This window comes from Pipra filicauda, unplaced genomic scaffold (assembly GCF_003945595.2).
Source record: "Pipra filicauda isolate LSUMZ 115617 unplaced genomic scaffold, ASM394559v2 scaffold14_size4853619_pilon, whole genome shotgun sequence".
Classification (NCBI taxonomy): domain Eukaryota; kingdom Metazoa; phylum Chordata; class Aves; order Passeriformes; family Pipridae; genus Pipra; species Pipra filicauda.
The window spans coordinates 1021728-1038764 of record NW_024103985.1 but is presented as its reverse complement, the minus strand read 5'-3'; the positions used below and the strand labels follow the sequence as shown (position 1 = coordinate 1038764).

Genomic DNA, 17037 nt, shown 5'->3' with positions numbered 1-17037 from the left:
ATGAGGTTAAGAACACATCTCAGTACAATACTTTATACTTTTTGTCATGCTTTCAAATATACAAGATGTGTACTATGCAAAAGTGATTGTAGTCTTTTCTGGGAACAACAGAAACTCACAAAACCACAATTTTCAAAGATGTTTTGATCAAAACAATTTGTCTTCCCGCTACAAATTGCTAGTGCAAAAAATACAGTTACGCTTTTGCTACTGATGTGAAACCTCAATTCTATAAAAAAAAACGTGTGGAATTTATTCTGTGGTTTCATTGAAAGTTGTTTAATCCCTCACAAACTGATCAGATTTCAGCAATGCAGGTCATGAAAACTTCTGTACCTGGAGCCAAAGGTTCTTTGGGGTGAGCTGACTTTGTGAGACTATTAAGGACTGGGATTTTCACCTCTGTTTGCACAACTGGACTGTATTTTTCCATACAAAAACTGTCTTGAGTGACACATACATGCTTTCTGTGGCATTTTGCGTGACTGGACATGCCCATCACTTTTTCTGTGCTCTGCAGGTCTCCAAGACCTCCAAGAAGAGTTTAATGGTCATTCTGTACAGGTGTTTGCCCCGCAGGAGTTGGTCAGGAAGATAAACAGCCTTTACTATGTGAAGTGACTGCTTTTCACAGCCATACATTGCATGTGCTCTCTAAAATTTACAGCAAGTAACTTTTCCCTCGCTTCTGACAACGCACAGTAAACACATTAATTAATTCTATATACTATTTTGGACCATACCTGTTTTGGAGTGTGAAGGATATCATAGGCAGAGGTGGTAGAAACGATTGCTCTCTTATTTCCTTTGCTGATTTGTAAGGAGACAGACAAGCCTGAAACTAGTTGTACTCCTAGATCTGTAATGGTTACCCGGTCATCTAAAACTATCACTGTCTTCTCTGCCAAGATGGAATCCGAAAGAGGGGACAGAACCTTCAAAGAGAAAGCAAACACCTTGCATGAAATAGCAACTAACTGTTGTAGAGCAAGATTAGCCTCTAATCAGCACAACATTTCAGATTAATCTTGGGTTTGTCACATCCGTGTGTAAACTAGAACTGATGTTTCCCCCAAGACATTACAGTCATTTGCTGCTAAATTACTTTATCTAAAAAATAACTTAATAAAGCAACAAATCTCTTCAAAATTGCAGCTTTGTCTCAACAATGGAGTAGAGAATATATTAAATGGACTTGTTTTTCAAAAAAAAGTCATTTTTGTGTGGTCTGAAAAACTCCCTGTGAATGCAGTGCAGCACAGGGCAGAGTGTAAGACACTGATTAACACTGAAACTCAGCAGGGGGATAAATAAGTGTACAAAGCCTGGCTGATAGGAACTTGGCCTGTTGCCTTTCTAGGGACAGAGAACCTGAATGAAATGAAAGTGAGATTTGCAAAAGAACTTTGAAAACCCCACTGGGTGTCTGCCTGCATTTTTCAATGCCAAAACACTCCTGCCAGTTCCTCTTTCTTTCTAACATGCTCAGAAAGAGACAGATACCTTTACAGTGATGCCAGAATCAGCTGGTTCCAACCCAAAATACTTAAGGGCATAAGTCCCTTGACCTCTTTGTGACATTTGTTTTAGGCTGAAAGGAGCTGAGCCCTAAAAGTACCTGTTTCTTTGTGTGGACTGCAGAGGAAACAGTGGGAACAGAACATTACAGATGTTTGCTGTTACTAAGAAGAGCCCAAATCTTGTATTCCTTTATTCTGATTAAGAAATGTGAGTGAAGTTAGAAAGAGAGACAGGTGGTAAACAGGAACACTCTGAAAGGTGTCTGAAGATTATTTTTGTGTCCACATTTTGTGATCCATTTTGCAAATATATAGGGACTAATTTTTCAAAGTTTACAAAGATGCATGTAGATATTTGGCACAATTTCCTAACAGTTACACTTACATGGCCCCACTTAAGTTAAAAGAAGCTAGCTGTGTGCATCATATAACCTGTTGCACTGGTCAGAAAACCTCACTGTGTTGCCAGTCACACTAATAAAGATAAGTCTCTTCAAAAGCATCACTTAAAGGTATTTTATGGACAAACAGCCACAATGAAAACCCATTCAAACTTCCTTTTATGTTTAGCGTGTCCATTTTTTTAAGCTTTTTTTTTCTTCTGAGATCAATTGCTTTTCTAAGCTAAGCAGCTCTTGTGTGTGAGCACCCAGAACTCTCAATACAGAAGCTGCAGATACACCTCAGGCTGTACCTGGACCGTGGTGATGCCTTGCTCACGACCAACCAGAACTCGACCATCTTGAAGTTTAGCAACCTTGGGCTCTTCCACCTTCATGAAATCAGCCACAAGGTCAGTGATGTCAAACTGCCACTCAGAGCCCAGCATGTAGGTCAGGTGGCCTCCAAACTCCGAGGACTCGGCTACAAACTGGGTAAGAACTCGCACCATGGCATGTTGGTACTGGAGGGTACAACCTTTGCCTTTTTTCTCATCGTCTTCTTCTTCCTCACTGTCACGGGCGGGCCTGTAAATAGATCCACGGTCATTATCTGCATTGCCATGAGCTCCCTACAGCACTGCAGAGCTTCAGCTGCAGGGTGTTCTCAATTAGATTAATGTTATCCTCTGCTGCTGTGTGGGAAACAGGAAACCAGGTTTTGGATGTGTCGGTCACTAAATCTTGATGAGATGCTTGTAGAGCTTTTTTTGTGCTGTTCAATTTAAAAGCTACTGTCACTTCTTCTAGTAAATTCTTTGTTTGAGTGGGACCTCCCAGCAGTTTGAAAGTCTGTCTGCTCATCTCTCCAAATCTGCTGTAACAGCTCTGGGGTTCCCTTATGAGGCAATGCCACCCCACCTCTTCCCACGTCTGTCTGAGAGGTTCATTAAGCCCTCTGCATTTGAGAAATACATTATAATTTTATCTTAAATCTCATACAGTTCATGCAAATGTCTGGTATGTTTAGTCATGTAATGATCACATGGGGCTTCCAAAAAACCAAACTGGGCACTTAGGTTCCCTCTCAGGACATTGGTTACTCAGGTAACACCGTGCCAGAGTGGTTGAGACCAGCACTCACCCCACAAAAACAACTGCACCATTAGACACACTTCTTTTAACATTTTCTATTTGCCCTTCTTGCAAAATATAACCTGTGACAGTACAACAGCTTTCCATAAACCTCAGAGAAGGCGTCAGGGTGATCTGTACATGACAGCAGTGCTGTCACACCCCACAGAATTTTGTCTGCTTTAAGACCCAGTTTACCATCAATTTTTTTTTTTTTTGCTATTGTTCATTCTTTGGACAAATACATGAATTCTCTCATCTCTTCCAAGTCAGGTATTAAGCAGTAGGTGGTCACACCTTTACTCATTATGCCCCCATGCTGCGGATTCATTGCTTAGAAATAATTTTCCTTCCTCCTTTACCTACTGGGCCTGAAGCCTCTATAGCAAGGGTGGGAAATACAGGATAAGTCTCTTATTTTTCAAGTATTTTGGGAGGTAGTTTTGTGTTTATTGTGTTCCTTTATCTTCTCCTTTGAAATAACAGCTATGAAAAACTATTATAAAAGAGAATTGCTTGTGTTATAAATTGTTTTAAGACGAAGTTGGCAAACAGTAAACTGAAAACGTATCAAAGAAAAGCCCTTGTGCTCTTCAAAATGACAGAAAGTCCCAGTGTTACAGAATCTAATATGCTGGGAATACGTTTTCAATGCATCACTTGTTAGCTGAGTATATAGATTCAGCCTCAAGTAAATGGTCTTTGGTTTTGTGTATGTAAAACAATAGTGTCCAGCAATAGGAATATCTCTCAGAATCCTTCTACTTTGTTTCTTGCTTTTTTGGCTTTTCTGGAGTGAACCAAGGTTGCCAGAATTATATTTAATTTACACTTCACACAGAGAAAGGCTTTGCCAGAGAGCTGAGTTAAACCAGCAGCCCTGTTACAAGGGTGCCTGGTAGCACTGATCTAATCACTGATCTGTCAACTCGACATTATAGACACTGCCTGTGAGCACTTTAAGTATGTCTCTCTTAATTTGCTCCACTCTCAAACCAGACATCACATTCTCGGGCCAGATGTTAATTTTCTGTTAAAAAAACCCCAAAGAAATCAGTTTTGCTGGTTTTGAATTTGAAATACTCATTAAAAAGAGTAATGTATTTAAAAAACATTTGGAACACCCCTAAATGAAAAAAAAAAAAAAAATCTCTTTAGGATACAAAATGCAAACCACTAGAAGTTGATTTAGTGAAAGCTACAGAAATAAGCTGCACATAACTCCACTCACAGTTCAGGGAGAAATGCAATTTGGTGTTTTTACAGATCTTGAAAATACAGTCTACCTATTAACAAAAATCTCTGAGGCCTTATCTCCATAGGACATTAAAGTCAATTAACTAAAGGAGGGAATTTACAGCGTGCTCCAGCTTTGTGCAGATGCTGTTACTCACAAATGGAATGGTTTGGATCCAGTTTCACTTAATTCACCTTGAAGTATGGCTTTTCTTCTGAGGGGCAGCACTCACACAGGGCTTTAACTAAAGCAGTTTATTTTCTCAGGCAAGCTTTTATTGCTTTTGTCTTGAGTATCAGACAGGACCAAAGAAGAGCTGGTCACAGCCCAGTGACCTCTGTGCCTGATGGTGAAGCACATCTGAAGTCACACTGTGTGGCATCAGCCTCCCTGGGACCCTCCTGAAAACAATGTGCTATCCCAGTTGCAAATATGTACTGAAATTAAATTTCCAGCTTGTTCTGGGAGACTTCAGCCCTGCAATTCCTATTAATGCAAGTTGGAGCAGCTCATCCCATGTAAATATGTGTGCACAGAGCTAGTGCAGGAACTTCAAGACGAAGGTAATTATTTTGCAGATGCACGAGGAATCAAAATAAATGTTCTTGTTAGACTAGCAGAGTCTGCCTGGACCTCTTCTACACTCTAATATTTGACTTTAATTTAAATATACACCTATTGTTTGCTGAGGCTGTGGGTTTTTGCAGCCCACTGCAGTAGTTCTGTCAGCCCATGCTGGTTCAAGCACCATGCATTAGTCATGAGATGATCCGTGGAGCCAACTTTCATCTGTCAAGGGAGGCTCTTCATATCTGCAGTAGCACTCACCATAGATCAAGTTCTCCTCTTGATAATAATAAAGATTTGCCACATATTTGCAGACTGATCTGGTAAATTGTATTACAGCTCTTACATAGGGGAGACGAGGGGTTTTTTTCTAGTTTCTGGCATTAAAACAGCTTGTTTTTTCCTTTCTATTCCTCTAGCAAGTTCCTGCTATTACAGCAGTTTGGACCAGCTGAAAACCAACACAGTTCAAACTGAACTGTGCGTGGGGCATTTGTAAAATTTTTGTGAAGACTCTGTCTTATTCATTGCTTTGTGGAAATTACTCAAGGAGTTAGATAAGCAAACATGTCTTTAATCACAGGTATTTTACAATTACAAACATGACAAGGTTTATAGGGAGAAGCAATACATTTTATTGGATCAACAAACATGACTGGAAAGAACAGATGTGATTTGGGGCATATAAACCCTTGTCTCAGGTCTGAACTAGAAGCAGCTATATTCAGATGAAGAACAGCCATGCTGAGGCAGGAGTTTCACAAGTGTTTCTTTTGTCAACAGCACCAATAAAAACGTTTAAAAGATTATTGTAAACCCAGTTCTATTTTGCCATCTGGCTCAGCCCCTCAGACAACTGAACCAGCACAGCCACACTCTGTGTGTGTGGGAACGAGGCCTCGGGGAGCCAGAGGAGATAAAGGGAAGTTTGGAGGTTGCTGAAGTGTCTCTGCACAATCCCTAAAAAAAATGCTCCAAAATTTTACCTCTGTATACTGATGAATGACTTTATAGCAATGTTTAGCTCTTGCTGAGAAGACAAGCAGTGGTGTGAGGACACCAACCCTGTTGAACAGGAGGAGAACAGAAGATAGTTCTGTCTGTGTGAGGTGAGGAACAAAGAAGCCACCCTGCTGTCCTTCCATGACCAGACCTGAGGACGGTGGTACAGTTTCAGTTGACCTGTGGGCTCTGTGTGACTGAACCTAAGTTTAAAATTGCCTAAGCCTGTTGGCAGGGTCTTTTGAAATAATCCATGGGTTTCCTTCAAGGATAGATATCAAAAACCTCATGCAAATTGCAAATACTGGCTCTTACATGAAAATGAAGTTTGGAGCAACGTGATGCTATGGCTTCCACCTGCTGGGAAATGCTTGGATTTGGGTTTTTTCCAAAGACAAAAGCACTCTGCTTGCTCTCTTTCAAACCTACTCAGGTATCACATAAGGCATCATCTTTACTCTGCAGCACTAACAGTGTATTAGGCAGACCAGGCAGGCACTCTGAAGAATTCCAGGCTGCACCATTGCTCAGAATAAGTGAATGTGGTCTTCTGGCTCTGTCCTGGAATGAGGGTTCAGGAAAACAACCTGCAGCTCCTGCCTGTAGTCCAAATGTCTCGTGTGCTTCAGGTCACCACTTAAAAACTCATCAAAAAACTCCCCCATGTTTAGGATATTGGGAAACGTGGAGGAGATGGTGGAATAAGCAGATTAAAAAATAAAGAGGAAAATAGTAATAATAAAAAAGAACCAACATGAAAAGCCACTAAATCTCAGGTAAAAAGCCATCTAAATCTAAAAATAAAGGAAATGTAAAAACCTTATGTACAAAGTAAATGTCAGACTGAGCACAACTAATGCTAGTCCTAGACTGCCTATTGATTTAGAATACCCTGCAAAGTTAAAGAAATCCACATGAATGGTCAATAAAACAAGAGATAATTAATTTCCAGTTGAAACCTTTCCCGTTCACATGGGTGTGGACTGCTGACATACAATGCCATGACCTACCAGCTGCAGTTCTGGGGAATGACATGGTGTCCATGCTTTCCCTCCATGGAAAATGCCTGCTGAAGATGTGCCAGCAGTTCAGATGCAACCCAAGCAGCAGCAAATGCTTTGCATCAAAACTTTGCAGAGCTTGCCAGGTTGCAAACAGAGCAGACTCTCAGACCATTATCTTTATTTCAGCTGGCCAAATAAATCAGAACCAGGGGGTAAGTTTCCAGCATGGTGTGTAATGGGTTTAACTTCAGAATGTCCACGACTCTCAGCCACAGCTGAATGTCTCACTCACCGAGCTTGCTGCTCAACGTTTACTGCTGTAATAAACACCAACAGCCTAATCCTGCAGCTGTTTACTCAGCAAAATCCCCACTGGTTTTAGCAGGACCTGTGCCTAAGGGAATGGTGCAGCACCAGGCACAGCAGAAGCAGGTAAGCTCAGTGAAACTTAAAGCAGTTGGCAACCATTCATTCCTCACCTAGCACAGCTCTGCCTGCCACAAAGGGCAACGCTGCCTTTGTCACTGAAGCAAACACACCTATTTCTCTTGTGCCAGATCTTCATCACCTCTTCTGTCACAGCCAAAAAAAATATCCACATATCAAGAGGTCAGTCAGTCCCATTCTCTGGAGCTCATTATCTGAATATCCTGCAAATTGTGTCCTATTGCCCTTAGTTTTATGCCCACATAAAGTGTTGGGCAATTCTATTCCCCTGCTGTCTGTTTGGTCTCTTTAAGGCTCTTCAACAGCTGAGATGTTCTCCTGGGCAATCGAGTGCTTTAGCTAGACCTGCCACAGTGTTTAGCACTGCAGTTACTGCTGCCAGAAAGGCTTTTTCACTGTAATATAAATCTGAGCTGGTGTCACACCTTGTTCTTCAGTAATATTTTTCAACTTCGCCTGAAATCCAGCAATATAGCAGTGTTCCTGGAAGTTCTTAATCTTGCAAATTGTCCAAATGATGGTTATTCTAGAGTGGGTATTTTCAAGAGGGAATGATGGGCACAGAGCTCAAAATCCCTGCCATCCTCTCCCTTCTTTTTCCCTATCCACTTTTTCCTGGTAGAATCCGTTCATCAAAACGTGGTCGTCAATAGGAGCGTAAGTTGTTTTTTACTTAATTCAGATCTGGTAAATAATGCTTCAGCCAGGTCTGCTGTAGAGTGCATCTGCACAGAGACTGAATAACTACCCAAAGAATGGTTTGGGTTGGAAGAGCCCTTTAGTGATCATCTTGTCCAACCCCCATGACCTCACTCCCTCCTTGGCCCTGTTATTCATCACCATAGACAGAAACTTGAGTGCTGGCAGTGCTGAGCATCACACACACACACACAAGTGATGTTTACATATCAATGGGAGAGTTCCAGGTCCTTTTCCCCAGCTTTGCACATCGGAGTGTGTGATACGATTCCCTGAGATTGTGTGGAATTGATTAATGCTCCAGGCAAAGCCACAGACTTTTAAACTATATAGATTAGGATAAAATGTAACCTACTGATATCATTGTTGGATGTTTTAATGAAGGCTAAAGGCAGACTGTAAAGCTAGTGGCAAACAGGAGATTTTAGATTCTGAGAAATACTCTAAAAATCGTTGTGTTCTAAAATCAGAGGCCCCGGGCACGTGTCTGGACTGAGTTAATACTGTAAGCATACCTTTTATTGGAGGTGACAGGTATCCTCCAGCCTTTGATCTGGCTAAGCTCTGTATCAGAGATCTCTATCTGCAGCGGGAGCCTTGGAACCCAGACCGTCACTTCTAATTGGGTGGTAAAATGCTGATAAGTGAAGTTAACAATAGTATCCACTTTGCTTTTCATTTCCTTGCCATTAACGAAGATGGAGTCACAGCTGTCAGAGACCTTAAAAAAAAAAATAAAAAAAATTAGGAAATGAATAAAAGTTCCTGAGGAAGCACAAGGAATGATACATCAGTCCAAAGACAACTCTGAAAATGTAAGTCATGCATATTGCATTTTCAGTTTTCTAATTAGGAGCAAACAGTGATAAATGGACCCCAGGGAAAGAGTTCTGCTTTCCTCAAAGAATACTACTCAAACTACAAAAATAATTTAATGATGTTATATAACCTGTGTGAATCTTTTATACTAGGCAAATTAAACTCTTCATGAATCAAACTCCATGTGCATCAACGTTTATGTTTACAACTTGCTTAAAGAACCAGGAAAAAAATGGGGCCATATGTTAGTAAGAAAAAGACTGACTCAGAACCATAAACCAGAATCCTTTCCCTTTTCCTTGAGCACTGTAATGCTGAAAGACAAAGATCCCCGTATGGCTCATGAGCAGAAGTGCAGCAGAAGCATTAACTTTTAGAACTTCTCAGTAATTGTTTTAACAAAATGTATTCATAGTTGTTTTGTGTCTTTCTATGAAATCACTGCTAAAACAAGCATGTGGGCTCTATACTACAACTCATCTGCCCTCTTGGTTTCAGGGATCCCCTGGCACAAAATGAAGGTCCTGAGCACAGATCTTATTTATACAAAGAACACGAGGTAGCAACACCTTTAACCTGCACCCTGGAAAGATGAGACTCCTTCTCCATGAGGTAGGATTTCCTAATATATTTATGAATGTGTGTATACTTTCAGATTATATACACATTCACACATTTAGATTCATGAACAACGTGCTCATATATATGTATATACATGCACATGTACATGTACTGGTATCTATATACAGGTTTACATTCTGCTGGGGGGAGAGAGAGAGAGGGGATGGTTTCTAATGGAGTCCATGTACTGTGGTTTTAATCTTTTAAACCCACAGCTCATGAGATGTAGCTGTGTTACTGAAATGGACTTTGTTCTCTTGTCAGGACTGTTCTGTGTCAGGCTGTACAATGCACTGGGACTCGGATCCGCAGGGATCCTGGCTAAGCCAGTGTTTAAATTCTGGTTTCCTGGAGTTACTGAGATAACTCATGTAGACTTCAGTGGGGAATATGCTGAAACACAGGTTGGCTTTCCTCTGCACACCTACCTCAAATCTTTTCAGATATTAGCAGGAATTGGGGGTTACTGAGCCAAGAAAAATTACAGAAGATCTCTAGCAGCCATTTTGTTTTGCTCAAAAAATATGCAGTACTCATATATAAAAGAGCTGCACTTCCACATTTGCCATTTTCAAGTCAGCTTCTCAGATCCTACTCCATGTACTGAAACTACAACCAATTGCTTCTTTAAAAGGGGCTAAGTCAGGTGGTGAGGGAAGGGGCAAAGGAAACTAAGTCATTCTTCTGGAGAGAATACTCCTTCCATGTAAATGCTTAATGAGTACAAGAATATAAAAAAATAATAAATCTAGATAATCTGATATAGAGCTTAAAATGGACTCCAGGCTCAGGAGTACCACAAATGAGATGGAGCATATTCAGAATCTTTCTTCTCCCCTTGTAATGTGTCACAAGTGTCTCTGGAAAGTTTAAGCACATTAAGCAAGCCCATTAATTGAATGAGCAGTTGAGATTCTAAACCATAAAGCCTACATCTAGGGAGTTTGTGAGAATTAATACAAGACAGAAATAATTAAGAAAACTCAAAGAGGGAGGGATAAACATCAAGACTGGATCAGGGGAATAACTAATATCTGACAAGACAACAGCTAATATTTCAGATTCTCTTCTTGCCGCTTCAAATATTCTTGTCTTCTTTACAGCAGGCAAGAAAGATGCTAAATTAGGGAACTGAAAGATGGGCATTAATTGTAGCTATAAAAATATAAGTCTAGGCTTACAAATTTCACAGATTATATGTCTAGACAGAGACATTTGGTCATTTATATACTGACCAAGAGGTAAGCACAAATCAGTATACATAACTATGCTATAGTTCACCCAGTGGTCTTGTGTAGCATTCAGAGCTCTTGATTCACTTAAGTATATATTAAGTGTATATTCCAGAAAATAATCCAACCCAGGTTGGAAAACTTGAAGAGAGACATTATTGTGTCAGTTCTTTATCTGGAATTTGGGTTTACTCTATTAGGTACAAGCAAACCAGATTATTTAAAGGAAAAATAAGTTTGTACAAGTAAGGATGAAAACAACTGCAGCCAGCTGAATCCACCTGAATCCCATGATAAAGCAGGCTAGACTAAAGCTCAAAGAGGAAGCCTCTATTGCACTCACACATATTTAACTACTGCCATGTTTCATTCTCTAACCTTACAGCCACTGTCCCCTGAATGTAAGTTTGGTTCAGCTGAAGGAAATGAGAACCTTGAGTGTGTATAGAAAATGTCCAGTACTCCTATTTCACTTGGGACCTGCTGCACAGTGAGGAAAGAACACTGATTTCCTCCAGGTCTCACATGGGAGCTGTGATTTCATGCTAACAGCACTCTGATGCTCCAAAGCAAAGAGGGATTGAGAAACACACACTGAGCTTTGGGGACTCGGTGCCAGCTCTGGCCAATGGCCTATAACAAATGTTGCCCTTCACTTTCTCTCCTTTAAAGTCCCTTCCATACTTTTCTAGCCACACTCTGACTGCCAGAAGTGGCTCATGATGCTGCTGGAAGGGGAACTTGTATGACGTGTTGCTGGGGTTTGGGGAGAGCATCCCTGTTTACATCAGAAAATGGACAGGTTTGCCACAGCAGGGAAACATGGGCAGAGCTGCATTAGCAGGTGACTTAACACAGAGAATTCTTTTGAGCTGCTGCTTCTGAGGGAACAAAGAGGAAAACGGCTGTTAAGTCTCTCCTGCAAACATTACACAGTGAGTAGAATCAGAATGCCACCCTCTCATCTAAAATGCACAGAACAAGCCTGTTTAAAACAGTCTGTCACCATCTATTGTCAACTGCCTGACAGAACCAGAAAGTGCTGTTTGAGACAGTCTGCAAGCAGGAGGGCAGGCTGGCCGTGATGTGCTCCAGTATGCAGGTCAAGGCAAAGAGAGCTGCAATTAACCTCTCTGGGCTTTGAAGCAGGTGGTTGGCTCCAATCCCCACAAGTAATTGTAAAAAGCACAATTTGCCCTGTACAGTCTGTCACAGCCTCCTCATTTTAGACTAATCCAGAACAAAAAGCTACCAGTCCAAAAGAGTAAGTGGGAAACTATTGGATGTTCAGGTCAGCAAAAGTTTATATATCCTTTGGGTCCACAGGTAAAACAGAGAACTGACAAGAAAACAACTAAATGCCTGCTTGTGGTTCATCTTTGCATGCAGGTTCAATTCCAAAGCTCATACCTCACCCTCAGCTTTGTAAGGAGGCCAAATGAAAGGGATGTAACAGGAGAGACAGTCACAGTCCTTGTGTACAAAATACAAACTGTAATTTATACTCAGGTCTGGCACGGAATGACGAGGAGTTAGAAGCAAGATTGAAAGGAAACCCCCTTTGTCCAGGAAAGCACAGATTTGGAAAAACAGATAATATACTGAGGTGCTGTGTGTTCAAGAGACCAGAAAACCATGAGGGTCTGAGCAGTAGGCTCGTGGAGGGGATTACCAATTACACAGATGCACAGAGCTCCACGTGGACAACATGAGACCATTTCAACAGCAGTTCAGCAGCAATTAACACCGCAGAGTTAGTGATACCCTATTGTTTTATTGAAGAAGGCCCTGCTCATTTTCTCTGTAGATTTAACACTACTGATGAAGAGAAGCAGGAAATGGAGGGAGGAGGGAGATGACACTAGGTATAGCTTGTAATGATGTGAATGGATATTTGAAGTTTTAGAGTGTTTTTACCGTTTAACCCCCATTGAAATGCAGTGAACTAGAGGGAAGGACACATGGAAGACATTAACACTTTGGTTTAACAATGTAGACAATTGCTGTGGCTTAGAAAAGGTGCAATGATCCATGAACGTACAATGAGAGTTTAAAAACCTGCTGTACAGAATGAAGTGTGCACTATTCAAAAACTGTTGATCTATGCAAAATTATTAAGCAACACATGAGATCTGCCAGGATTTCAGTCCCAGGTGCAGAGCAGCTGCTCTCATTTGCTTTCCCACGTGCCGTGCAGGGGCGTTCCTGCTGGAGATGGCAGGTTTGGTGGATGCACAGGTTGAAAGGGGAGGACCAAAGGAGGTGGGTGTGCTTTCAAACTCCAGCCCACTGCTTGGCCTGAGTTCAGGGTCAGTAGTAACTGCTGTGCACCCACAGTGGTGATGCAGCTGCTCACAAGGGCAGCCACTCTGGCATCTCATTCTTACTGATTATGGAGGGAGAATACTGGAAGCAATTGGGGGGCAGCTAATAGCAGTACATGGGGGCTGCCAAAATGTTCTCTGCTCCATCCTTTACCCATCAGCTGTGCTTTTAATTGCACTTTTTCTACAAAAAATGCAAGCTGAGGAATTCTGTCGGAATTAAAAGTTACTGTTTCTGTCAGTAACTTTTCTCCCCATTCATTTATCATTGCCATGTGCAGACTGAGAAAGAGAGATCATCCTCATTAGGTCAAATCCATGGCCATATGGATTCTGGTGTCTTTGGAAGATAAGAGAATGCCTTTGCTCACAGTACTTGGTTCAGTGGTTGGCCCACCAGGAATGTCACCTCCCCTGCACAAGAAGAAATGATGTGTGATACCAATAACTAAATTATAGTGGTGGCTGTGTTGCTGTTGGTCTTAGCACAGACATTTCTACAGCTGGTTGGGAAACCAGATGGTACTCTACTTTGATGTGTGGAAGACAAATGGGATGGAACTGCTAGGGGATAGAGCATGTCTTTTTAGGTTTGATCCAACCCTTACTGAAGTCAGTGAGAGACTTTCTACTGATTTACTGGCCTCAGACCAGGAGCTTTCAAGGATGTGAGGACTTAACTGTCTATTGTAATGCAATGACAGCCAACTGTGACACAAGCTTGGAATGGAGAATTTTAGGCAGTGTTTTTTAAGAGCTGTGTCATATTCCAAGTTGTTTGGACAAACTGCAATTACCCCTTGATGGAGCAGAAGTTCCACTGCCAGGATGCAGAAGAGCAGGTGCACGTGAAACTTATTTCATGTGGTTCAAGCTCATTTCAATCAGCACAGTTTGTTTGGGGGGGAAGCTTCAGGAATACTTTGGGGTTTTTTGCATTCAACTACTACTTTTGTTGATAATGAGAAAACATGGAGAGGAGCTCAGAGCAGGATCTCCTGCTTCCTTGTCCATTTGTGATCAAAATCGTGCCAGTCCCATTCTTGCTCCACGAGTTTCTGTTTCTTTTAAGCAACCTATTATGCAAGTCAGCATGGCTTCTGTTTGCCTTGTCACCAAGATACAGTGCCTCTCCTGGGCCAACATCCTTCCCAGACAGGCATGTTTATCTCTAGACAGACATCTTCATACTCTGCGCTGAGATAAAGGATCTCTCGCCAGCACAAATTTTAAGCACATGCTTGTCTGAGGTGGCTTTTGCTTAAGTATTTGATCCTTACACTTCTGCAGATTAGGCACTACCAACACTTGTTAGTTTAAGCAAACATCCACACTCTTCATATTCATCAGCTGGTATCCCAGAAGGGCTTAAGAGCTGTTTATCTGGTGAAACCCCAGCATATGGTACCAGCTCTTTCTTGCACCGACTCTAATTGCAAACACTGAACCTGCTCTGTAAAAACTGTTAATTAGGTGAAAATAACACATATGTTTGAACTATAAGCTAAGGTGGTTTTTTTATTCCCCAGCTCTGTTTTTCTCCCCACTGGAATTACTCACACAAATGGGGTTACAGGCTGACAGAATAATTTGTACATTGGTGAGAAAAGTAAGAAGGGAAAATATTCAGGCAGATGTAACATCAGATGTAACGGTTTTTGTAAAATAATGGGCTTTAAAAGTAATTTGCTATGTACTAAGTAAACTTAGTGTTCATGATTCATGGCTCTAATCCCTGTGACTGAAATTTAAGATCTAAGGCGCCATGAAATTAAAGAAAAAGGAACAATTACATGCATATTCATCCAATTTCATGTATTCCGTATCCTTCCATTTTTTCCAATGAAATTTTAACAGGGGAAATAGAAGTTTCTAAAGACTGGGTACTTGAAAAACCCAGCAGACCAGTTGTAACTGCTGAAGCTATAGTTATATATATATATATATATATATAAAAAATGCTCTTCTGCTCCTGTTGATTTCTCAGCCTTCCTGGAGAATGCAAATCAACTCCACATTTCCTCATCTCCACAAATATTTTATATTTGCTACAACACAGTGTGCAAAAAGCCCCAGGACACTAAGTGTGTACAGAACCCGTGTAGGACACTGGTAACTCAGCCCTCCCCAGCTGCACAGAAATGCTGTGGAGCAAAGAGGAGGATGCTCACAATGGGGCCAGTGCCCGTGAAGTCCTTGTGCTGCTCCTGGGCTACTCCACAGAGGAAAGGAGCCCTGTGTGCTGCTTCTCCCCCTGAGGGACAGCTGCCCCCCTTCCCTGTGAATGCAATGTGAATATATGGCAACTACAACAGCACTGTAAAGCCCAGAAAAAGACTAGACAGACAAGCAATAAAGCTTGTGAGCTTAACAGTATTAAGAGTAATGTCTTAAGTCATGAATATTTGCCACACTAATCTAGCCTTTAATCTTGTCCCAATAATACAAGGATACACCATCCTTATCCTGAAAGATCAATAGAAAAACAGAAAAAAATCCAAAAAGAGCTCTTAAATGCACAGTAATACACTTCCATTTTTTAAAGAAAACTCTGGTCCTATGCCTAGACATCAACATTCATAAGTCTTCCCAGTTAGTTTTTAGTCTCTGAGCAACAAATAATTCATTAATTAGTAAAAAAAAAAGGAAAAAAGGGACATTCAGACAGCCAACACAGCCAACAAAAGCAGCCCTCAAACTGCATCCATTCAGCCAAGTGCTTCAGTAAAATTATTTGGGGAAGATGTCAAGAGGCTTTACCTAAAAAATTACTTTCCTTCTCTGGTCTCACAAGACTGGACTATACTGGACTGTTTTATTGATCTAATATACAGTGGCACAGATGATCAGCATTAGGAGAGAGCTCCCTATTCAGTAAAGGGTCTGGGAGCTTCCCACTGGACTCTATAACCCACTGTCTCTGACGCTCTACACCTAGAGGTCTTCCTACTCTGAGCTGTGGTTTCTTGCCAGACCAGGGGAGGAGAAATCCAAGGTGAAAACAAGGGAAGCTTAAGGGTGAAGGGAACAACCTCTGTGGGATCAGAGGCAACCGAGCCAGATGGTGCCCTGGGGCAAAGACCCCTTGTGTCACTCCCACAGGGACCACATCTGCACTGGTTCTGTGTCACAGGGGGGTTACAGTGAGCTCCAGAATGACAAGAATGAAAATCTGATCTGATCAGCTGCCTCTGTGTTCTCCACCTGGAGCAGTAGAGGAGGGAATTTTCCCTCTGATAAAGGAAGGAGCAGCGAGTGGAACATAACAAATCCTACAAGAACAGCCCCATTTGGGGACAATGCTCAGGGTGACGCTCAGGGTGACCTCAGCTCTATTGCTGTCTTTTCTTTGACTTTTATTGTGTCAGTAAATCCAAACTCCAACAAGGGTGAAGGAAGCACATCCTGGCCTCTGAGAAGCAGAATATTTTAATAATGTCAAATAATTATTTATAATTACATATATTTATAATTATATATGTAATTATATGTACATACTTACAAATGCCTGGTGCAATTGTAACACAAATGTTTGGCTACTGCATTGCTAGCAGTGAATACACTGCACTGAAGATGGAAATGTTTTCTCATTGACATGCACCAATGTGTTCTCCACCTAAAGGGCCAGTAGGAGTAAGAGGACACTGACATCTGTTAACCCCTCCCACCTTTATTTCCTCTTTCATTAACATGCTGGAGCTTTTGACCTTTAAGTGTCTTCCACCGTGGGCAAAGGACAGTGTTAAGGAAATGGCATTGCCAAGATTACATCTTTCCCTACACACTGCTATCCAAATTCATCAATTCAGCTCCATGTGACACATGCCTGCCCCAAGTCATGGAACGGTGTTTATGCTTCTCTAGAGGTTCTCTGCTAGTCATCTCCATGTATTTTACAAAGAGTATTAACTGTCATAATCCTTTTACCAAGGACACAGCCCATCAAAGCTCTCAAACAGAAGAGGAGCCCTGAGGACACAACGTGTGTGGCTCAGGAGGTCGTGTGTGGCTCGTGTGCAGGTGGCCCTGCACTAGGAAGCATTGGGTTGGC

The 17037-nt window shown here is 41.5% G+C and overlaps 1 protein-coding gene across 3 annotated transcripts in view; it reads right to left on the bottom strand.

The window, feature by feature from the left end:
• Positions 1–17037, bottom strand: part of TMEM132B (transmembrane protein 132B) — a 230023-nt gene that overhangs the window by 6236 nt on the left and 206750 nt on the right. For all 3 annotated transcript variants that reach the window (XM_027733115.2, XM_027733116.2, XM_039378878.1), the window contains exons 6-8: positions 8506–8711; positions 2215–2488; positions 744–935 (exon numbers count right to left, since the gene is read on the bottom strand). In XM_027733115.2, the coding sequence (XP_027588916.1) occupies positions 744–935; positions 2215–2488; positions 8506–8711 (672 nt within the window). The remainder of the gene's footprint in view (positions 1–743; positions 936–2214; positions 2489–8505; positions 8712–17037) is intronic.